This window comes from Netta rufina (assembly GCF_964035555.1).
Source record: "Netta rufina genome assembly, chromosome: 4".
Taxonomy (NCBI): Eukaryota; Metazoa; Chordata; class Aves; order Anseriformes; family Anatidae; genus Netta; species Netta rufina.
The window spans coordinates 6,967,405-6,991,606 of record NC_140127.1 but is presented as its reverse complement, the minus strand read 5'-3'; the positions used below and the strand labels follow the sequence as shown (position 1 = coordinate 6,991,606).

At 41.6% G+C, this 24,202-nt stretch overlaps 1 protein-coding gene across 1 annotated transcript; it reads right to left on the bottom strand.

Moving 5' to 3' along the window:
- Window positions 1-1,898: 1,898 nt before the first annotated feature.
- LOC311209153 (sodium/hydrogen exchanger 9B2-like) lies at window positions 1,899-20,700 on the bottom strand. Its single transcript, XM_084286341.1, has 12 exons — window positions 20,563-20,700; window positions 17,586-17,678; window positions 15,889-16,072; window positions 14,237-14,407; window positions 11,840-11,982; window positions 9,772-9,899; window positions 8,736-8,911; window positions 8,164-8,270; window positions 6,875-7,024; window positions 4,421-4,529; window positions 4,189-4,325; window positions 1,899-3,210 (listed from the first exon to the last, which is right to left on the bottom strand). The coding sequence occupies exons 2-12, from the start codon at window positions 17,610-17,612 to the stop codon at window positions 2,971-2,973; spliced, it is 1,572 nt and encodes a 523-aa protein (XP_084142467.1). The 5' UTR covers window positions 17,613-17,678; window positions 20,563-20,700; the 3' UTR covers window positions 1,899-2,970.
- Between the last annotated feature and the right edge of the window lie 3,502 nt (window positions 20,701-24,202).

Below are 24,202 nucleotides of genomic sequence, written 5' to 3'. Positions count from 1 at the left end.
GGCAGCAGGGGCACAGAAGTCAGTGGACACAGCAAGCACCAAGTGCAGCACTGCAACCACGCATCAGTCTGTGCAGTTTGAGAGCACCTTCCTCTGGTGAGGGAACAAACGGGAACTGAGGACTGCACATTCCCCACACTGCTGAAAATCTCTGGACACAAAGATATTCTGTACAGTATCTTGTAAAATTGAATTGCAGCATAGAGCTCTGCAGATAGCCCTTGTCCACCTCGATTACGACCACAGCATAAAATCCTTATTTAAAAAAGAAATAAATAAAACTTAGATTCTGAGGAATGCTGTACTGACTCCGTGTTTGTTAAAGGAGCAGAAAATGACCTACTTAGAGCCAGTTACTCACCCAAAATGTAGCAAAGATTTGACAATATCTGTAACAGGCAGTACCAAAGCCAAGCTGATACAAACCTAAAGGCAAGCGCAGGGTTTTGATCAACAAAGGAGGTTTATTCCTGGCTTTTGGACAGTCAAGGAGAAAGAAAAGTGTAACAAGTCATATGGGAAAGTCAAATGTGAACTATATTGCACTGACTCTGCAGGAGGCATCTATTAAGTAAAATGAAAACAAATCAAAAAACCAAACCAAAAGAACACCACCAAAGCTCACTTTTTGTTCTCCCTGGTGAAACATTTTGGCAAGAGATTCAAAATGAGCACTGCCACTCATTACCATCATCCACAGCCGCACACAACTTGGGTGTTGGCAACGCGTGAGGGTGCTAGTGCTGTCACATCGCAGCCTATCTGAAGGAAGGTGTGGTGAGGCCTCTTTCACTTTGTACCATCCCTCTCAGCACTGCTTTTTCCAGGCTGTTCAAGTCTATTACTTTCCTGTATCAGTTAGAGGTTAAAATGCCATGCCAAATCTGAGAGACCTCCGATCTCCACAGCCAAGCCAGCCATCCACCTCTTGGAACACTGAGAGCTAACTTGTTATTTTTTTTGGTAAATACTTGTTTTACTTTTTATACAATTACCCAAATGCAGATGTGAGAAGGACCAGATCACAGCATTCTCTCAGCCAAATCAGTAAAAATTTAGGACAGAGTAACAGGAGATACCTGCTGACCCATAAATCCTGGTTTGAGGTCTGCCACAGAACTCTGCTGAGTTCTCCGGAGAGAGCTGAGGAAGAAGGGGGCAACTCCTTGCTACCTTGGCCTTGTCCTGCCAGAAACCCCATCCTAGGGGAGCTCTCCCCTGTCCTACAGCAGCCAGGGCCAGAACACAGCCGCTCTCAGCTTGACGTAGTCACAGAATCACAGAATCACAGAATTTTCTAGGTTGGAAGAGACCTCAAGGTCATCGAGTCCAACCTCCAACCTAACGCTAACAGCCCTCCACTAAACCATATCCCTAAGCTCTACATCTAAACGTCTTTTGAAGACTTCCAGGGATGGTGACTCCACCACTTCCCTGGGCAGCCTGTTCCAATGCCTCACAACCCTTTCGGTAAAGAAGTTCTTCCTAACATCTAACCTAAAACTCCCCTGGCTCAACTTAAGCCCATTCCCCCTCGTCCTGTCACCAGGCACGTGGGAGAACAGGCCAACCCCCACCTCGCTACAGCCTCCCTTGAGGTACCTAAAAAGAGCGATAAGGTCACCCCTGAGCCTCCTCTTCTCCAGGCTGAACAAGCCCAGCTCCCTCAGCCGCTCCTCGTAGGACTTGTTCTCCAGGCCCCTCACCAGCTTCGTCGCCCTTCTCTGCACCCGCTCAAGCACCTCGATGTCCTTCTTGTAGCGAGGGGCCCAAAACTGAACACAGTACTCGAGGTGCGGCCTCACCAGAGCTGAGTACAGGGGGACGATCACCTCCCTAGCCCTGCTGGTCACACTGTTCCTGATACAAGCCAGGATGCTGTTGGCCTTCTTGGCCACCTGAGCACACTGCTGGCTCATATTCAGCCGACTATCCACCATCACTCCCAGGTCCTTCTCTGCCTGGCAGCTCTCCAACCATTCCTCTCCCAGCCTGTAGCTCTGCTTGGGGTTATTGCACCCCAGGTGCAGGACCCGGCACTTGGCCTTGTTGAACTTCATGCAGTTGACCTCAGCCCATCGGTGCAGCCTATCCAGATCCTCCTGCAGAGCTTTCCTACCCTCAAGCAGATCGACACATGCACCTAACTTGGTGTCATCTGCGAACTTACTGAGGGTGCACTCGATGCCCTCGTCCAGATCATAGTGTTGCACAAGAGCTGAGGTACACATGAAGCAGCAGCTGTCCCAGTCCCATAGAACGCTCTCCCAGTCCTCCTTGAAACTCTCGTCTTATTTTCAAGCTCAGCCCTTTCTACCAGCACCAGGTACTCCTGTATTACCACCGCCCTGATGGACCCTGGACCCAGCTGCCTCCTCCAGCACACAAGAACTGCTTGCTGCTCCTTGCTGAGACCAAAACTGGCAGGCACAAAGGAACGTGTGCGATGTGTGGGAGAACAGCAGTGGGAAACAGCAAGTTTTGAGACCTGGATGAGGAAGGAGAGGGAATCGCCAACCCATGGCAGGATTGGTTCACTGTGCGTCAGTGCTCTCTAATTCAACAGTTGCATTCTTTGAGCTCTTGAACTTGTCATCTTACGGCCCGGTTTCAACCATCAAGAAGTTATTCACGTTAGTCTCCATTTTCTTCTGTTTATCCACCTCATGACTCCACTCCATGCCTGAACAATTCTGATCCTCTCCCTGGCCTCACACCCACACGTTTCAAGTAACTGTTGACTGCTAACTTCTGAGTGACTCACGGCCTCGCCAGCCTATGTGTTTAGCTGGTTCATCTCTTAAGGCATTATCAACACTTTGACATATTTTATAAAACTCCACCAGAGCTACTTTTGGAATAGCACATATAACCAATACTTGTTTTGGCTTCCTCCACAAAGATTACAGGCACAATGTGTTTACTTAAAAGCGTCAGTGCTGAAGGACCATATTCCTGTCGATGTCCATCTCACGAAGGTTCACAGGCCTCTGCCTCTTCTCCAGCTTCGGCACCTTCCTCATCTTTCTTGTTGTTTGTCTGCGCCTTCTGCAGAAGTCTGGGCCCTGCCAAGCCAATGGCCAGGGCTCCAACTGGAGCAGTGATCAAGATAGCCAAGAAAGCTACCGTCAGCACGTCCATTCCATACTTTTCCAGTTGCTCATCCTGATGACTCCTTGCTGTATCCAGGGCAAGGGAACCTATTGCAGCCTGTAGGAAAGGAAGCACTGTTGAAATGGAGCAAGTAACCTTTACCAATGAAACCGGGAAAAAGGTCTAATCCACATCTAACAGGAGGGTCCACATTTAACATAAATTCAAAGTTTTTAACATATTCAAACCCCTTAGTTTCTAGTACATAGAAAAGTAAGGGCTCTGTTGGCCCTAGAAGAACAAATTTCAGTTAGCTACACTGTGAATTTCCTAAGCTAATGAATTTATCTGGGTGGGTCCCTCCTGTGGAGGAGCTTAGCTGATATGTTATGCCATTTCTGGAGATGGCACGACCAGCAGATTGCATGTTGGAGCTCTTAAAATTCCTCACCTCGAGAATGTGTCCTGACAGCAGGCTAACTAGTAGCAGCAGCTTCTGAATATTTAGTTTGCAAATCTTGCAATAATCCTTGCCTCTTCTGATTATTAACTTCTGCTTGCAAATAATCATGCTATTGAGGCAAAGCTCTAGTGACTGATCACTGAGCAGGAATGCAAACAGCCTGAGGCTTCTCTACCAATAAGCCCGTCAGACCACCCCTTACTAAAGTGACCACAAACTGAAAACCCTATCTGAGCCTTTGGTGTGACTGTCTCAGCAGACAGAATGTGGTTTAAGAGGGAAATGAGAGTCCTCAAAACCTGTACATAAAGGCACAATGATCTGCAATAGCAGAGAGAAGTATTTTGAAGTATTTACTTCAACAAGGAACTTGTACAAATACAAATACAAATGTATGTGCAATTCACTATGATTAGTACAACTTCGAATGTAAGCAAAACACCCTCACGTGGAAGGTCCCCTACGCCCTTTTCAAGCAGACTTAGTGGAGAATTCGTATTCTAAACTGCCCTACTACGCTCTGCTGCTAAGAGGCCTGATCCTCTCCGTGATTACTGCTGTGCTGGTTAGGAAGAGCCGTGCTAAGGACAACAGATGTAGCCTGGAATGAAAGTGATGATGCACTGTTTTACCTGGACAGTGGCTTTGGGAATCCATGCCAACGAGACAAATACCTTCTCCTTGAAATTAAACCCAGCAAAACACACCATCAGGAATGTTGCTATGATTCGCACAACTAGGGCAATGCTTAACGTAGCAACACAGAGCCCTGTAACAAAGACACATACTTCTCACTATTTCTGTGCAAAGGTACCTTTTTTGGAAGCTAGTAACGAAAGTTGGGTAAGTAGCGAATGATCTTACCAACAGTTTCAGGTCTAAGAGATGTTACAGATACTTCTGCGCCAATTAAACCAAAAAGAAAAGGTTGAAAGATATTCCATGCAACTGCGACAATTTTTTCTACTTCCCTCTGCAATGAAAACAAGAAATAATATTGAAATTCACCAAAAAAAATAAATATAAAAATCAAGCACACACATTTAATTAATCAAAGGACAAAGTGAAAACTTATCATGAAGATTGTCCAGACTTGCTCCTCAGACAGTTTATGGTAAACTGCTACTCTGCCCTAATACTAAATGATTCAAAATCAGTTGTGTACCATTTGAAGGTCAGAGCGTGTCTTGCTTTGTCAGAAAATAAATGTTTGCTATCTCGAGAAGAGAAATAAAAGTGACTGATGTTTGAACAGTAACAAAGCAGTTTGCAGACTAGAAGAATAAAGCACAGTTGATTTCAGCATTTAAGAAGATGCAGTTTCAGCTGTTTTGCCATGAAGTTTCTGAGCCTTTGGTAACTGCATGCTTACACTTGTCCTTCTGTTTGTACCTGAGCAGAGTCAGACCCTCAAAAATGTCAGTAATGACCTCAGTCTGCTCATACTACACTCAGGCAGAAGCCTATCTCCATGTGAGCAGGAGCAAAACTAGACGGAGTAAGCCTGATATCCCATATCAGTAAAAAGTGTTGAAATTCACAGTGTGATGTACTATATAACTGCAAAGCCATTTTTTCTGCTTGTGCTTGAACTTTACACCTGACACTTTTCCTAAAACAAGTTGCTGCCAAGGTAAACAGGACCCTTCCATTTATACAAAGAGATACATGCAGCATATCTAACAGACTTCTTTTTTAATTAACTGGGTTCTGCAATAGCAAATGAACATACAGGTCGGAGTCTGTGAAAATGCAAGCGCAGTGCTCTGTTACTGAATCAATCCAAGACCCAGATGTGTCCTGTCCCTCATGTTCTCTCTGGGACTGATCCTGCAACGTGCTCTTCAGTCAGTGGAAAGGTAGTTAACTGCAATGCAAAAACTTTTGCAACATTAGAGAAAATAAGGTAGAAATACATGGGCCTGTAAACATTTTTCTTTATTTGCCGCACTTCTCCCCGTTATCTCACCCTTTGTTTTTTTTTGGAAGAGAAGCAATCCTCTTTACAGATGTTAGCATTGTTTCAGATTGTTTACAGCCCACTATTGCTGAAGCAGATAAATGTTCCTTGTTCTCTGTGGACATTATTTGTTAGTAACTTCCACTGGGGACAGCATGAGGCAGTGGCCTCTGAGAGGCTCAGAAGGCAAATCTTGGTAAAATACTGAGTGTACAGTAAACAGACATCTCTGGCTGTTTTGACAAAAAGAGCTATTCGCATTTGAAGTCATCACCTTTACAACCAACAAGTCTCACCTACAGATCAAAATAATTTAAGCTAAGCATTTATAAACTGCATACCCTCTTTTAAGGACCTTCCTTCTAAAAGGGCTTAAAAGCTTTCAGTGAGCTTTATGAGTTGTACTGCTCTTAAGTACTTAAATCTCAAGATTCCCTTCTTTTAAAATTGGACAACAATGTAGTATTTTAAATAGAAACCATGGTTTCTTGCTTGCTATTTTAACAAACCTTGAGATCTTCCTGGGGTTAGTGTCTAGATGGGAATAATTATCTATCTGATTCCCTTTCCTTTATTCTCTTCTCACCTTCTTTATTGCATGTCTCAAGGCTATAGCTATGGAGAGAAAGATGACCTCAAAACATGAAGTGTTGGTGGCATCAAGCAAAAGAGATGTGCCAAGATACAGAAATGCAGTGGAGCAGCAACAGTAAGAGGAAGCAGGCTTCATAGCTAAGAGAAAGTGGCTCAGAAACAGCCTTCTGTATGGTTTCTGTATGGCTTCTGTATGGCTGTGTATCACCATTTAGTGTGGGCATCCTGCTCTCTATATTTGTTCAGAATACACTGCCAAGGATTTGGGAAAGATGAAAAAATGGTTGGATAATGCTTTCCATTTCGTCTCCCAAAATCACAAGGAGCAAAAGCTCAGGGTATTCAGGCCATGCACACAACTGTATTTAGATACCTGTTAGTAAATCTTACCTTAAAATGACCACTTAAGGTTACAGAGACCATCATACAACTCTGGGACAAAGCTCTGGACTCCTACTCAAGTGCCATGACAATTAAATCTCTGTGGGGCTTAAAAGGCATTGACTTTTACGCTGATGTGTAAGGAAAGCTTGTGAGCATTTCACTGTCACTATTCATTACCTTATCCACATCCATGGTAAATTTCTGTCGCACTAAATGTAAAAGACTTCCAGAATAAATGCAGATTTTTTTTTTTTAAATCTGTATTCCCCCTAAAGTTTCATAAATGCACCACTGACACTTCTGACAGAAATTCAAACTTCTGTGAAACTGTGCATTCAAACGAGCTTCTGTATGGTATGCTTCTTTCTGTAAACACTCACCTTTTCATCAGACCATCCCACACCAGCAACAAAAGCTAAGACTAATGTGCAGAGCCCTCCTGATCCAGGGAAGCCAAAGCGGATGCTACCAAAAACAGCAAACATGGACAGCCCAAGTACAAGATACGATCTCTTCCATGACAGAGATGTCTGCAATCAAGGAAAGAAAGAAAGAAAGAAAGAAAGAAACAGAGTAAATTTCTTTTTAGAAATTGAGAAAAAAGTCTATGCTTATTAATTTGAAAGCAATAAAGGGCACCGTTGTGAAGGAATTGAAGCTTTCAAATGAGACTTGAACTCCTCAGATGTGTTGAAAGTTTTTTTTCGACACTTCTTCCTAGCAAACTAAAATTTCAGAAATTCAACATTTCTTTTCCTCTGCCCATCCGGAAGCTTATTGCCAACATACTTTTTGTATCACCAGGAACATGATTCTAACCCCCGTGCTTCAACTCTATGATAACTGGATTTTCTGCTTGTACAGTCAAGCAGCTGGAACAGTTTATCCAAGGAGGGGTGAAATCCATGCCACTAAATGTTTTTAAGGATAAGTCAAATGTCTGCCAGTCAGGCTAGTTTTATTTGTTCCAGTTTCATAGCAGACATTTCTCTCTCTTCTGTTGCCCTCCGTTTCTGTTTATTTGATTAGCTTCCGTGCCACACTTCTCATGTTATTTATTAAGAAAATTTGGTCCCACCAAGGGCAATAGGTACTTTGGAAATTGACTTCAGTAATCCAGAGTGTATCTATTTACTTCTACAATTTTCTGTTCATTTAATTATACTTGAAAGTAAATCCATCTATCACTTTATATAAGCATAATTTTTAATCAGAAGTAACACATTCTAATTGATGTTAATATGCCTGATCACTTGAAGCCTGAATCTGTCTATGTTATCTTAGCCCTAATGGAAACATTTTAGAGAAGTAAATGAGTTGCACATCAATTTAATTGATGATTATTCTACTGTCTGAAATAGGTTTTCCCTTTACATGTGAACATTACCACCACCTTCAATGAGCAGGATGGTGAGCTGGGCTCCAAGCTCTGCATCAGGAAGGCCTGTGAGATCACACATTGGTATTGTTGCAGTAAGCAAGTAATCATCTTTAAAACACATCCTTGCTCCACAGGCTTTGAAACGTTAGAAGCTGTTAGAGCTGTACACTGCTTTCCCAAAAAACAGCTTCGTATGAAACTTGAAAACGGATAACATAAGAATAGCATCCCTTAGTGAAGAATCTCTTATATAACAGGCTTTTTAATCTATTTATATATATTTTTTACCTGATCATGGCTTGGGAAATACCGAACAAACATTCCCAGAATCCCCCCAGCTGCTATGCCAACAGCAACCTCCAGCACTCCCCGGAGCACATTGTATAGAGTGGAACCTGTTTGACAAAAGAAAAGTGTGTTCAGTAACCCTTAAACAGACCCTTCACACAGACACCACACTGACCTGTGAGGGTGATTCCAGGACAGTTTCAGCTTTAAATTACTTGAGGGAAGGGGTCAGGAGAGAACCCATGGGCTTGAAAGAACCAGACAGTGCAACTTTGGGAGCACCTATAATGGATACACAGGGGCCAGACTCGGCAGCTGAGGGAGTAGACGGGGGAAAAAAAAAAAAGAAAAAAAAAGTATTTTGAAAGTTGACCCACAACTCAGAGTGGATGGAGGCACATGAAGTCAGTTTTCTGACCACAGGTAATTTCTCTATCAATATTCAAGTCCATTCATGAACTTGACAAGGAGATGTCATTAAGATACAAACCAGGCAGTCATAACAGAGCATGCATGCCTCAAAATATCACAGTTTGTCCTGGATGTCACCACCTCCAGATTAAGCAGCATACCAGAAGAGAAAGCCATCCCAAGGCAAGTGTTGAAGCCTGTAATAGCCAGAATGTCATCAATGCTGCCAGCTGCCATTAGCAAAGTTGGGACACCTTTCTCCACTCCGTATCCCCCAGCCTGTAAAATCAGCATTGAGGGAACCACAACAGCAGGAGAGACTGCACCTAGAACGAAACTGAAAACACATGGTGTCAGCCTCTCTTAGAAAGAAAGCACTTCAGAACATTCTGATCTCTCTCCTGAAGTTCACATCGACCTTTACATAAGATATTGTCCTTTTCCCTGCTCATTACAAGCAGGGATATTTTCATGCAGATTCCCAGTCAGCTTTTACTTCCTGACTGTGTAACTGAGTGTTCCAAATAAAGGGTTCCATAGACTAAGATTTGACTTTACACAGTTGTACTCCCTGATACATGCCTTGGTTGTCCACTTTAGTAACCTGGTCTAGACACGCTTACAATTTGAGTGCCCAGTTCCTTCTCAAAATTCAGCATGTGGCAGAGGAGTGCATCCATCTTGCTCTATCTAGTATGTGGTCTGGCCTGAGTCCACCAGTTTAGACACAACCTAGATTGAAAATGTTACCTCTTCAAGGATATTACTCCGAAATTTAATGATGCCATATCCTTATCCTCAACTTGTGACAGAAGGCTGTCCTGTGTGCATCTCACAAAGGGGAAATTCCGCATTTGAGCACAAAACTGCAGTATCATTTTCTGTCCCTAAAAGCCCTTTGTGTTGTGGTTAAAAACCCAGGGATTGCACCATCCTTCTTCCTTCTGTAATGCCCAGATCACAAACAGAGAAGAAAAATGATGCAAGTACTCCTCCACAGCTTGGAAATGTGACCTTTAAATTAGCCACAGACCCAGACATGAATGGTAAGCAAACAACCACATGGGCTAAGCACAGCTTCCTAACTGGCATTAAATTGAGGCGTCTGCTTGGCAGAGAACTAACTGCATTTGGATCATCTAGCCGTAGCATGAAAATAGGCACCTTTGTCATACAGGAGAAAAGAGAGTACATTACCCTAATATAAATCCCCATTGCCATGGTAAATGCATGAATAAATAGGCGAGAACAGCAGCTGTGCATGTTTCTGAGAGGCATGGTCCGAAAGAGAGCCGTAAACAGACTGCTTTGAGTTTCTTAAGAGCCTACAATATAAAAGCAAATGCAAACATTAGCATCAGTACCCCTAGCTTCATAAAGAGGAATAACGTTTGTGGTCCAATCAGTTTATTGAAAGAATTCCCTTTAAGCCAAAGTGTGGGATATTATTTTTTTACATGGCCCATGCCAGAGACAGGCTCAAGCACAACTGAATTTGGGTATCAAGTTACAAGTGTGGCAGTGAAACCCATCAAATACACGTTTCCTAAGGTCCCTGCACATTGGAGGAAGGGGAAGCTGAGGATTCTTTGGCTTCTTGTGCAGTGCAAACAACACAGGAGACGCTTGAGCAACGTATCATTTGAAAAGCGTACCCTTAACCCATCTGACTCCGTCCACGGAAGATTTTGCTTTCATCCCATAAGTTGCACGAGCACCCCAAAAAATCATCCTCAAATCTGAACAAATGATGAACAGTTAAAACTACCTGAAATTAGAGAAAGGAGCCAAGCATTTCTTTCAGCTGACTCTCACTCGATACCCAGAGTAGAGTAAGTTCCTTTTGGCTCTGCAACTTCTATCCAAAAACTTCTCTAAAACTGAGTCTCCGATTCTAAAAGCAGCCTTTAGCAGTTAGTCACAACCATGACTCTGCTAGGACGAGTCCCTAAATTTTGACATGGAAAAAATCACAATGAGTTGCAGTTTTTACTGGCGCGGTTTATCCCAGCATAATTAGGGCTGAGAATCACCAGAGCAACTGACATCTTTGTCTTCACGGCTTCAATTACACAAGGAACAATTGTAAGCACATCAAAGCCTTGCTACATATGGAGTCCAAATGACAGTTTCGATTGCCACATGGGAGACAAATGAGTCAAAGATGAAATTCCTTTGGCCAAAAACGTTGTCAGGGAATAGAAAGAAAAGCAATCTCGTGTAACTGGGCACTCAAGCTGTGTGTAACAATGCACAGGACACGCTAATACAAGATACACAAGCTTCGATATCTTCATAAAATGAACAACCGTAATATAAGAAAACCGTATTTCAAGAATGACAAAACCCTGTTTTCCTAAATAGCTGAAAAATCAAACTCCCTAGTTTTCATTGTGGGTAAGAAAACCAGATTTGTTGACCTGCACTAGCTATAATTAAACTAAGTTTGCTATAAACTTCAAACAGCCACTTAAATAGATAAGGGCCAATATGGCACAGCTTTATTTCAGCTGATTTTGATCCAGCAAAACCTTTTATTAATTAATTCAGGGAATATAAATTTATTAAGGAAAATAACTTATTATAAATTATAATACTTTATTACAAATTATCTATTATAAAATTATAAATAATTTATTAGGGAAAATGAATTCCTCAAGCATGTGGAGGAAAACTATTTTGTTCACAGAAGCATTTATGGCCTTTACAGTGCTGTGAAGCACTGTTTCATCTGGAATTATCTTTAAATTTAACATACTGGCATAAAACTTGGAATGATTTAAAAAAAAGAGAAAGGAAAAAATGAAAAAGACAAAAGTTTTTGTTTGTTTGTTTGATTTGTGTCAGCACAAACAACATTTTTCTTCCAGGATAAGGACTCCCTTCATTACTTGTTTTAGTTTGTCAGTGTAAAATGACAGGTAGTTTGTCAGGCAGTGTGAACGCCTCCTGACAGACTATGATGCATTGTGTGTCCTCAGGACATCCTGCTCACAAAATTAAGGACATTTCTTTAAGGCAAGGGGGGTAAATAGTCATAAAATCAGTTTCCTTCAGGTGTTTTTTGGATTGCTCACCAACTCTACAAATCCAGTCACCAATATTGATTAACAAGACTATACAAGTCATAACTATGCTTTCTGTAATGCTCTAATTCACAAATCCTTTAAGATGGAACAGGTCAATAATTTTAAATAATTAATTATGCATTTTTTTAGAGGGCTCTTCTATGCTTTATACCCCAGACGAATGGCTGGTGCCATACCTTTGGATCCAGGCCAAGTCCTGCTCGAGTCAGGATAATTGAAAGAGAAATATTCCTCAGTGCTGTAGACCAGCCTAGGTTGATCTGGACAATGTCACTAACGAATGGGATATTTCGGATGAGAAAACCAGCAAGTAGCATCCCTTAAATGAAAGCAAACAAACTGCTGTCAAATGATTTGTTTGACTGCAATGAAAACTTACCTCAAATTGTTAAAATAAACACTGTGCGATATATAAGAGACAAAGAAACAGCTCCGGTTCTGTATTAGCCTTGTTTCAGAGATGGGTACTTTGAAACAGAGATGCTTAAAGCAGTGAAAGATGTCTAGAACACAGTAAATAAATTTAGCTGTAGCTAATTTTTTTTTTTTTTTTTTAACTCTAGCAAGAGTCAACAGAATTCAAATTTGTTCACTAAGTGCAGGTCATACATACCATAAGCAAAACCAGCTCTGATCCTTAAACATATTTTGCTTGTCAGCTTGTTTTAAAATGAAGAGAGTAAGATCATGTAATAATATTGTATATTTATCTCAGATGTTAGAAACTGTTAAAAAAATCCTTTTAGGTATAAGAAATGCAACAATCACAGGAATCATAATGCTGAATTCCTTGGAAAATTAGCTGAAACAGCTCATCATGGACTAACTCCGATTTTAAAATGCTCTGGCAATACAACTTTTATGCAAAGGGGAAAAAAGGGGAGAATATCAGGAACTTGCTCTTATCCTTTATTTAAGCTACCTGTAAGATCCAACCTTTTGCAAATATTAGCAAAACTTTTTAAGCAGAGACTTCCTGCAAAGCTATCAGAACTGGAGCTCTGGAAAGATACAGGTAAGTATGGAAAAGGGTAACTTTATCTATAGGTCTGTAAAGGTTGATTGTATCTTTGAGTCATTGGGACCTGCATTTTCATGGTGTAATTTCATATTAATCATGTTAACAAACAGGAAATCAAAAAAAAAAAAAAAAAGCAGAAAGTAAATAAATACTGTGCTCAGGTTGGTCACAGCTTGATGTGAGCCTGTAAGCCTTGGCTGTGGAATTGGTTTGTCCTGGAACACACTAAACTTTTGGACACTGTTCTTCCCACTCCCTCTCAGGAAAAAAAAAAAAAAAAAAAAAAAAGTGGCATTATTAGCCTGCTGTATCTTGTGACAATTATATCAGGCTAGCATAATGATCACATGCTCTTTGCAAATTTTTTTTGTGTGTGTACCGGATCTACACGAGTTTGGAAGTCTGCTTCACAAAGAAAAAACCTCACCACCTTAAAAGATACCTTCGTTGTTCTGCTTCACCTTGCCAGCTACACCTCTCTGCAATGTATACCTGAAGTATACCATGTGACTGTTTCTGTACTAATTTCATTCCTTTTTTCCCCTCATGCAGAAGCTCGCTATAAGGTGCGGAGTGCTAAGCCAGCCACAGTGCACTTAATACAGATTAAATGCAAGGATTCCTATGCATCCTATGCAAGAGCATAAAATTTGTATTTTTAGTGGGAAAAATTAAAAAAAAAGACTCCATAAAGACATGGTCTATTCCTTCTTCTGTCTCAGATTGCTCTGATTTTCCTCAAAGACCATGGATGTGAACAACGAACTCGAACACAAGCAGCTCGCCAGACATGTGCCATCATGCTCAAGTTGCTGTTGTTCATTAGTGCCGGTCAGACAAGCAGCTTCATGCTCAGCTCAGCTTTTAGATACAGATGGAACTGAAAAAAGCAGAATCCAGATGGTCAGAAACTTTTTTTTTTTTTTTTTTTTTAAGGTGGATGTTTACTTAGGGCAGACTCCCTGCTTGTAAAAGTCTGTTTGTGCTCCTGCAGGCATGCCACATGCAAAACCTCCCTCCCTCTCATTTGCATTTGCTCTCACTCGTGAAGCTAAGCAGTACACGACTATGCACGCTGCCTGATGGGTGCTACATACAAAGCTATCCAGCCCTTCTCCTCTAAGAGGTGCTACCGTGTGAGACACCACCAGCTATGCAGGTTACAAATCACAAACACGCTACAGGCAGATGTTTTTAGCCCACTCTGCCACCAAGACTTCCCTGTATCAAGAGCTCTACTTGTTCATAGACTAAGCACAATAAGGGGGCAGCCTTTTCCAGTTTCATTGGCACCACAGTACTTCACAATATCACACCTGATCTAACCAAGAGGATAAAGAGGAGGCTCGGTAACATCCAGGCCATTTCACCTGAGCCAGTCTGCGACGTTCTGCACCTTCTCCAAGGGGAGCAGACACAAATCGCTTGGAAAAGCTACAGATCTGGGGACTCTGCAGTTTGCATATTCCTAATCCAAACGTATCTAACACGCAGATGTCACTTGTTTAAACAACACTGCTGTGCAGGAAGAAAAGAAGGAAGGGTGTCTTACCCAGAAGAGCAGGGAGAGGTGGCAGCGTTCGTATTTTAATGAGTCCAAAAATTTTACCACCAATGACAGCAAAAAAATAAAGAAACATAATTCCAAACAGGTTTCCACCTGGGAGACATTCGGTGCCAGTGATGGACCAAACCACAGCCCAAACCAGGGCCACGAGTGCAACTAGAACAAGAACAGAAATATTCATATTTAATCATTTCTAATGCTAAAGTTCACTATGAGGTCACATTTCTTTTTCCACTAGGCAAAAAGGTGCAATGAAATCCCAGAATTAAAGCTTCTTACCTTAAAAATGAGTTTAATCATAACAATGCATTTAATCTTTAATGCTCCCTAAGCCGATGTTCTGATTTTGCAGACACAAAGATACTTCAGAAAATGGTAATAAGAAAATCATTAGGGTCCAAAAATCATTGAGAAAAATCTTAGGCGACTGTGGAAAGCACTTAATAGGTCCCAAGCAAAGCCAAGACTTTCACAAAACTTATCTTGCATTTCAACTATTTTCCTTCAACTGCTTAACAGCTGCAGTAGGAGCCTGCTGCTGTACAGCCTGGCAAGTCTTTGAGCTAATGACTGCAGCTCTAGGCTAACTTCAAAAGGAACTTCATGAAGTATCTCTTTTTTTTTTTTTTGGCTAGATATGTTCATACAGTGCATTGCTATCCCTAGGGGAAAAATATCTGAAGAAGGTCATGTCTCTGGTAAGCCTAAGGTAGTACAGATACTGCTCTTGGTACAGCAATCCAACAGGAATAATACAGAGAGAAAAAAAAAAAAAAAAAAAAGATATGTGAACATGTTACAGAACATGTGAAGATGTTACACTCTTTCCAGGTTTCCAAGTCTGTTCCTACAGCTATGCAGCAAGAACAAAGATGCATAGCTATAAAAGCAGAAGAGGGAAGGAGAAAAAAAAAAAAAGTTTGTTGTATAAATCCCCTTTCTCATAATCATAAGGAAATATATTGCATTTTCGGGGTGGACTTTTCTTATTTGTATTTGAGAGTGATGGGAGACCAGTAGTTTTCCAAACATAATATCAAAGAATCCCAACTGAGAGAGGGCAGAGACTGTAAAAACAGTCAAAACCACAGAAAATATCTTTTGCTTGGAAAAGCCTGAAATAACTGGTTAGCCAGGCATTCTCTTACGTGAGATTAGAGTGCAGGGCAAATCTTAAACAAAATGAATTTATTTGTCTTGGAGTTAGGATTCTCAGCTTTTAAAATATAGGGTATTCCACACAGAGGAAGCTATCACCACAGCCTCATTTTTGTTGCCTTAATTCAATAAAAACCCATCTAGCATGTGGAAAATGCACGGTGTTTATAATCATCTTGATGTTCTCACACAAGAAGAGACTTAAGATGAGAATTAGGAGGTCTTTCTTCTGATAAAAACAATTTACAATGCAAAGACACATCTGCCACATTAAACACAGAATACAAGATAGAGGACCAAAAATAATACGAATATTTGTTTTACCTCTGCTAAAATGTTTAAGGTATGATGTGCAAAAACATAGCTATTTCCCGTCATTATCTCTAAGGAAAATAGTTAGAAATCATCACATCCAGAGAAACAAGTACTTTGTTTGCCATTTCTCAGTTTAACTAAAAGTTTTGTGCTTTTTTACTTACCGTTCGTCACTGTTAGGGCCAGTAAACCCTGGGGTGGGCAAGCAAATGTTTGCCTCCATGTTCTTGAAGATGTTGAAGATCCTGGTATTGGTTCTGGAGGTTGCTGAGCAGAGTGATTCAAGAGAGCAGTTTCTTCTGTTTGTATATTCCCATCGGCACTTTTGGTGTCTCCTGTTGGTCTCTCCTGAAATGAAAGCAGTTAAGATCCTCTCAGAAGCAGCACTGTCTGTATTTGTAGTGGTGCACCAGACATCTGCTATCAGCTGTGATGTGCAAGGTCCAGGTCAGAGCTTTGTAGCACATTAGGCATTTTCTGATTATTTTTATACCCCACAAAGATCTGCAAATGAGAAGCTGCAGGACATTTACCTTTTATCTGTGACTAACAGAACTCCTGTTGCTGAACGCATAGTACCTGTTCAGCTGAAGAATACTTGAAGAAAAACAATATTAACAACCAGGGTTCAGATTGTCTTGGGTATGAGCTAAATATTTATCAGTTATTTTCTAGAGTTTGATAAGGTTCTGCTTCCACACTGGATTCCACAAAGAAGTTAACAATTAGCATCATCCCAGTGAGACAGTACCTTTATCATAACTCCTAAATAATTTCTGCTACAAAGCTTTGAACCAAAATAACCAGACCCACTCGTTATTACATAAAGATGAAAGAAACAGCGCAGGTGGCTGGTGCAAGCATCACTCACGTGATCCATTGGTGGAAGGCTCAAGCTGCTAAGCCAAGGTAGAAGAGAAGTATTACCCAGGTTTCCTGAAGCACGGTTTGTTGAAGGTGCTCTTTTATACTAATTCAGCTGCTTATCCATATTCATAGCCAAGGCACTTTTTGACCATTTTTGGGTATATGCCTCACTTCGTTTTGGTGTCCTTATTTTTGACAAGTTAATCATCTACCTTCCCTTAGAGTTATTCCACTTCATGTCAGCTCATTGTCATAGCACGGACGTGGAATTCTTGCCTATACTGTGGTTTGGCTTTCATCCAGTAACAGTTCCACGTTTCCCATTATTTGTCTGTCTCATATATATATATATAGCCCTTACTCAGAGTCACAGTTGGAACACCAAATCTTGTGAGCTTTTGAGCGTGAAGCTACTTAGTTTTCTACCCTGTGATCCTGCTATCACCAACCACACGTGCATATAAAGCTATGCCATACAGTACTTATCTTTACAGCCAATACCGTGTGTTTAACTGAAAGTGCCTTTTCTATTAAGAATTTTATTCTTCCATTTGCTGCAAGTCTTTTTTTTTTTTTTAAAAAAAAAGATATAGAAGTCAACACCAGAACTGTGCATAATGGAAGGTTAAAACTGTGATTTTAAAATTTTTATTAGTTGAAAAAAGGGAAGAGATGCATGAATAACTTCAGCAATCAGACTGATCTGCACAATTTGAAAGCAGAGAAGCAATCCCAAGTCCATTTAATTCTCTTCCACAGCTGACTGTGAATCTTAGTGATTTATTTTCTAGTACAGGCTGAAATTGTAGCCAGTGATTTCCAGCAATCCAACGTAACACACTTTTTAAAACTGAACTTCTGTTAATGATAAGAAATTCCCACAGAGATTTCTCTCTGCATTCTGTTCAGCAGTTTAACAGATGCAGCAAGAAAAGGGAAAGGAAAAGGAGGGTTCTTCTAACTAAAGCTGTACTTTGAGATGCTAATTAATTACCTCACTTTTCTCATGCATGGGAATCATGCCGTTTCTCTCACATATGAATCCTCATTCTCATTTAACGTATCTTCTTTCACCGTTGTGGCAGACCTAATGAAAGCAACAAAGATAGAAAAGTTACAGAAGTAATATTATTTTCCATACACAAAACTTTTCAATGATATTATATTCTTCCTTATAAAACAGGTGAAAAAAAAAAACAAACCTCACAGCCCAATTTGAAGATTAGAAATATATACAACTTGCATTCTACAAGGCTGAGAAAACATGGCTCTTTTTTACAGCTTATATCCAATGAGAGATACTTCTCAGAGAGAGGGATAGTAAGCTCCAAGCTGACTGTGGGTAATTATCATTGTATTTACTTAGACTAAATGGTCCATCGCTGGTTCTGTTGATGGTAACAAGAGATATGTCAGTGTCCTAAATGAAATTGTGTACCAATATTTACTGTAATTTCACAAGTCTGAGTTAATAAGGGTTGCATGCACATGTCTGAAGACAAGGCTTACTAGAGTTCTTTGTCACGGCAGCTCCACCGACTACCTATCAATGCTAACAGCTTTTTCTTGAAGCCCTGTACCTTACTCTGGCAGTATAAAACACAAGTCAAGTTGTGCCAGAATGCTTGAGCCAACAAATTCCTTCCTTGATGAATTGCTGGAAGCAAGTCAGGGACCTAATTCTCACAATTATCAAGCCTTGGGTTTATAATACGTTTGAGATCTGGGAAAGATCTCTTGAGCAAAGACGGGGCTGTTTTAACACCTGGGTGGTTTTATTTGAGCTGTTCTGGTATGAAACTGGATTGAGACGTAGCTAAGGCAGAGAGAAAGAATACAAAACTACAGTTTCAGTGTATTCCAATGTAATGGCTGTGCTCTCTTTTCTTTTTGAATTGAACATATTTACTTTCAGTACCTTCCTACATTTTCAATTACTGTTTGTGGATCCAAATACAGCGGCAGGTTTTGTTTTTTTTTTTTTTTTTTTTTTTTTTTTAAAGCATTATAAGTGATACTTCTGTTTTTCCTCAGAGGAAAGATTCAAGATCTAAAACTCCAGGAAAGTTAAGATTTTGCCTAGGCACTGGGGCCAGGAATCCACAAATGCCAGTCTAGTCACTGGACTAGAAAGCATCAGCAAGCTACCAGCTCTTCCCTCCTTCCCTTCACTAACCATTTTCTCAGGTTTTTGTACTTTGTAATTCTGAAAGGAGCACGTGTGTGTGTGCATAGTAAGGGATGGAAAGCATTTGCTCTCATGTGGCTTTGGATGGGTGTCAATCCCAATTCTTGGGGTGTAGTGGGTTTGCGTGGCAAGGTTTTGGTAGCAGGGGGCCATAGGGGTGGTTTCTGTGAGAAGGATCTAGAAGCTGCCCCATGGTTGGTAAGGGCCCCACTGCTGACCAGAGCTGAGCCAATAAGCGATGTTGTTTTGCGCCTCTGTGAGAGCATATTTAAGACAGAGAAAAAAACGCTGCACCACGCAGCAGCCGGGAGAGTGAGAGGAGTGAGGAACGGCCTTGCAGGCACCAAGGCCAGTGAAGAAGGAGGGGGAGAGGTGCTCCAGGCGCCAGAGCAGAAGTCCCCTGCGGCCTGTGGTGAGGACCATGGTGGAGCAGGATGTCCCCCTGCAGCCCATGGATCCCACCCCACATGGAACAGATCTCCACCCTGTAGCCCATGGAGGAGAGCACGGTGGAGCAGGCGGACATGACTGAAGGAGGCTACGGCCTGTGGAAGACCCCTGCTGGAGCAGATTCCAGGCTGGAGCTGCAGCCCGTGGAGCGGAGCCCACGCAGGAGCAGGGGGTCTGGCAGGAGCTGCTGCCTGTGAGGAACCCATGCTGGGGCAGTTTTCTCCTGAGGGATGGACCCCGTGGTACGGACCCATATCTGGAGCAGTTCTGGAAGAGCTGCTGCCTGTGGGAAGCCCACGCCGGATCAGTTCATCAAGGACTGCATCCCGTGGGTGGGACCCCACAGCACAGGGGACGAGAGTGACCGAGAAGGAGCGGCAGAGAAGAAGTGCTGTAGACTGACCATAGCCCCTGCTCACAGTGGCATGAAGGAGAGGAAAGATTCACTGAGCAAGGGGATGGGGTTCTCTGCTGCCAGGCAGGGATTGTTTCAAGGTTGGAATAGAGGAGTGTGATAGTGTGTGCTCTGCCTTTGGGCTTTGGGGGACAGGTCTTCATCCTGTCAGGTTCTTACTGCTGCTACCTTTGAGTGATAGGAAGTGGGATGAATGAGATCAAAGCGAGTAGTTAATTCATAAGCAAAACACAGGCCCATTTTAAAAACAACCTTCCTCCCCCCCCCCCCCCCCCCCCCCCCCAAAAAAAAAGCCCCCAAATACACAAGAAAAAACACATACACATACAGGAAAAAGCAAACAAAACGTCACCCTCCGTGCAAACAAAATCAGAGGGATTGAGAAACCATGTGGCAGAACTCACAGTCCCCCATTAAGGCTTGTATTGTGGAAACCAGCCAGTACCAGGCTTACTTCAATATATCTCTGTAAAATATACGTCCCTTATTGTTGAAAAAGAAAGGCTTTTTATAGCAGCTTTTATTAGATCCTCTGATTTTACTTGTTTTTCATAGGAGGGAGAAGAAAAGCGAGGGAGAGCAGGGCTCAAAAGATGACGGACGGGCAGCATGTGAATGCCGATATTTTTAGCCCTATTGCCCTGGTGACGGTCAACATTCTGCTTTGGGCGCACGCAGCCCAGAAAGGAACGCAAACAAAATGCCACCAGCACTGCCAGAGCAACTAAGGCTGAGATTTAAACAAAAAGCGACAGCCGTCACCCAGAAAAAAGGCGTAAGGAAACCCTGATGCAACCTCCTTCCCCACCTCCCCCAGCAGCTCCCGCCCTGCACAGCTGGGGAGCAGTCCCTGGGTTGCTCCTCCTGCTGCATCCAGCTGCAGGGGATGGAGATGCAACAGGACGGAGGGAAACTTACCTGGGGAAGCATTCAGGGAAAGGCCATGCCCCTGGGCAGCCCCTCCAGCACACGGAGATGGAGAGGTGCTAATCCGCTCCCTGTAAGCAGGAACAGCTCCGTGCCAGCTCTGGCTCCTCCTCCTCTGCTGCTGCCGCTAGTCCAGCGCAGTCCCTCCTCCACAGCTCCACAAGACGAGGCAGCAAGGCCCTCAATCTGCAGCTTGGGGGGGACCTAGAAAGGCTTCCCAGATGTCACCTTATCTCCTGGTGCTGTAGACAGCGGTCCCCCCCGGGGCAGTGGAGGGGCTGGCAGGTGTCAGGGGTGTTTGGACAATGGAGCAGCCCCGAGCCCACAGCACCTTAGAGGAACTGCACTGGGGAAGGCAAGAAAATGAAAGCATTTGCACATCTGTGGTGCTCCCGAGAAAATCCTGCTGCTTCTCAAAGGAGCGAGGGTGCCCACCTCAGCTGTGAGTAACCCCGAGGGGATAAGAGAGCTGCTCTCGCAATCTCATTTTGCAAGCCACGCTGGGAGGAGCATGTGAAAGCAGATTCAAGAGCAACACGTTGCTACTTTGCTCCTTGTAGCATTACACGCAGCAAAAGCCACTGCAAATCTGAAGGAAAAAAAAAAAAAAAAAAAAAAAAAAGCTGTTTTGTGATCAGATTAAATTTCCCTGAAACGCTCAGGAGGTGGGACATCTCTTGAAGCCTCTCCAAGAGAAAAGCTTGCCCTAAAATCTGAAGAGTCACACTCCTCTTCATATCATCACTGGGGTGACAGGAGATGAAACGAGATAATCCAGATCCATAAAAACAGACCAGGGAATTAAGAAGTCACAGGGGTATTTAAAAACATTCTCCTTTGATGATTCTGGGGAAAAAGCCTCCTAGACCATCCATGACATGGGCATGCCCCCTAGACATCCGTGAAAATATGCGGATGTGTGAACAGCTCAAAGTCTGAAATGCAACACATGCTCTGCTAACAAAGCAAGAGACAGAAATATGCTTTTTTTTGTTTTGTTATCATGTTGGTTTTTGACAACCAACTTCACTGAAAAATGCATCTCCCTGTGCTTTTATTGTAATATAATAAGTGGATGGCTTCTCCTTCTCTTGCAGGTGTGCTTTATCAAAAAAAAAAAAAACAACCCATCTGAGTACCTTTGGTGTATGCCATTCACCAGAGAGCTTAGAAATGTTTACTCATGAAGTTCTCTTTGCAATAAGTATATTGAAGTTTCTCTCAGATTCATAGTTCTGTTTTCAAAATGGACAGTGCAAGTTTCCTGACCTGCTGCAGCAGGGAGATCCTTTCCAAGGTAAGCCTTCTGTACCAGCTACAGGACGACAACTTTGGCCTTCGTATTAAGCTCTGAAAACACTGCGACTGTATCCTGTTGGCCTGAACTTTCAGCATTTTCATTTACGTCAGTGAGCATCAGTGGAGCTGTTTTGGATAACTTTGGATTTTTGCCTCAACTTTATCCTGCTTGGCTGCTGGGTCACTTTATTGAAATACTAGAGAACATGCCCAAAATCCCATGAACCAACTGCACAGATCAGAATGTCCCAACTGTGATTAAAGATAAGAGTTAAACCCATAACAAGTCTGAGGAAGCCGGCCTCCACAATGCTTTCTCATTTTAAAAGTTTAAGTACAATTTTACAAACAAGAAGCTTGCTGTTAACCAGACATGTTGCACGTCTTTGAAATCAATCTCTATTAATGCTTCAGCAAATATCGAAAAACTTAAGCAATCACTTAAAAACATGGCAGTCATTACAGAAAAATGCATAAAATAGAGTACATTTTCCCCCATGATTTCTGATTACTGACCAATCACACTCATTGATCATTTATTCCCCCCATATTTATACCAATTTCATAGATATGAAAAAAAAACGCAATTGCATACAGCTTCATTCACAGACTAGATTCACAGAGCTATGTTGAATTTCTTAACACAGCCATATTTATAGGAAGTCAGTCTTGTAAATTTGTCATTCACGTAAATTTTAATGGTATGTTAGCAAACCAAAAAGCTTTGGAATTCCAGCCTGTTGCCTTAAATCTTTGGGTTGTGATTTTTCCCCCCTCTCCGGAGTATGAGCCTTTACCACAATAGATTTCTGATTCATAATCAAAGCTTCGATGTGCTACCACAACAAAAATATCAACATAAGCTCTTGTAGAAATTTAAGTCTGTATTTTAGCAAGACCAATATTGGTATTTGAGAATTCAACAATAGATTATCTAAGCCTAGCACCTAGTCTACAGAGCTGGCAGTATTTGTCCAGCATTGGTACATTCATTAGTGTATCCTTTTGGAAGGGGAATATATTGGCTGTGGATAAAGTGGTAAAATCCACTCCTTTGGCTTACCCATCTGTCTTTTTCAGAATACTTCTCTATGTATACACGGCTACCAGTGACATCATTGCACAGTACTTTCTGTACAATGCAGACAGAAAAGACACTGTGAAGAATTCCAAGATAATTTTAGGATTAATCTATACTATTAATGACATATTAATGGTCATGTCATTCTCCTAGTACAACCTTTCAGGACTAGCAAATACACTCATTTTCAAAGTGATTGCAAAACTACCTATGATTTTCTATGCTCTCTACATGCCATAAGCCTTAGTCTTTTAACAGCTGTAACAGCAGGTTCATCTGCATCATTTCTACTTCATGAAGACAGTGTCTATAATCTTTGTATGCTTGAACAAAAAACCCCAAACCTCTGAAACTATACAAGGCCGCTAGTTATACTGCTTCTACTTGCAATCTGTTGTTCTGTATTTTGGGCTATGACTTACTATTTTTCCAGATTCCAACAGCCTAACTTCCCTTTCCATAAGTGGAAAAAGGATATTGCAGTTGCACAAATCAGCTGTGCATGTACACCGACTCTTTACTGTATGGGCAGGAATTTGTTGTGCCCATTTACTATGTATCTATACATTTGTCAGATGGTCAGAGACCATCTGACAAAGGCACCTTCCACTTTGGATTTTTAAGTGTTGTCAGACTTGGGACAGATTCTTTTCAACAATTCAACACAAATCATTTTTCTACAGTTATTACAGAGAACAGAAAAAATCATAATTTTCAAAGCAGGATGGACTTTAACATATAATTTGCAAGAACTAGTATGCTCTCTAATATAGATGCATCTATCGACAGTTACAGAACGATTCAAACATGCTATTATTTCTGCCTTCTTCTGTTGTTTGAACCACACTTAGTTCAATAATTGTTCAGCTGATTTAAAAGTAGTCTGTTTTCTCTGGGTAGCCTGCTAATGCTGGTAGGAAGTCTAATCGTGAACCTCCAAATATTTCGCAGACTGAAAATAAGGGTAGTATTTAATTTCTTTAATTCAGATTTGCTTAACATAAGATTTTTATTTTGTATCTTAAATAATATTCTTTGCACATTGATATCTGAAAGGCTAAAATCCTGCTCATGCTCCAGGAGTTATCATAAAAAGAAGCAACATGAAATATGTTTTAATCCAATGTTTCACCATTTAGAGAAAAGTGAATCTGTAAGATCAATCTAGAAAGAGATCACAACCATAAAAATGCACCAGATTTGTATGGATGACATCATGTGAGTGATTTAAATCTATGCAAACTCTTAACT

Coding starts and splice junctions, on each gene's coding strand:
- LOC311209153 (XM_084286341.1), bottom strand. CDS start 17,612: ATGATTCCCATGCATGAGAAAAGTGAG. Junction 16,073..17,585: donor CCATGCATGAGAAAAGTGAG/GTAATTAATTAG, acceptor CTTTCATTTCAG/GAGAGACCAACAGGAGACAC. Junction 9,900..11,839: donor GACTTGGCCTGGATCCAAAG/GTATGGCACCAG, acceptor TTTATATTGTAG/GCTCTTAAGAAACTCAAAGC.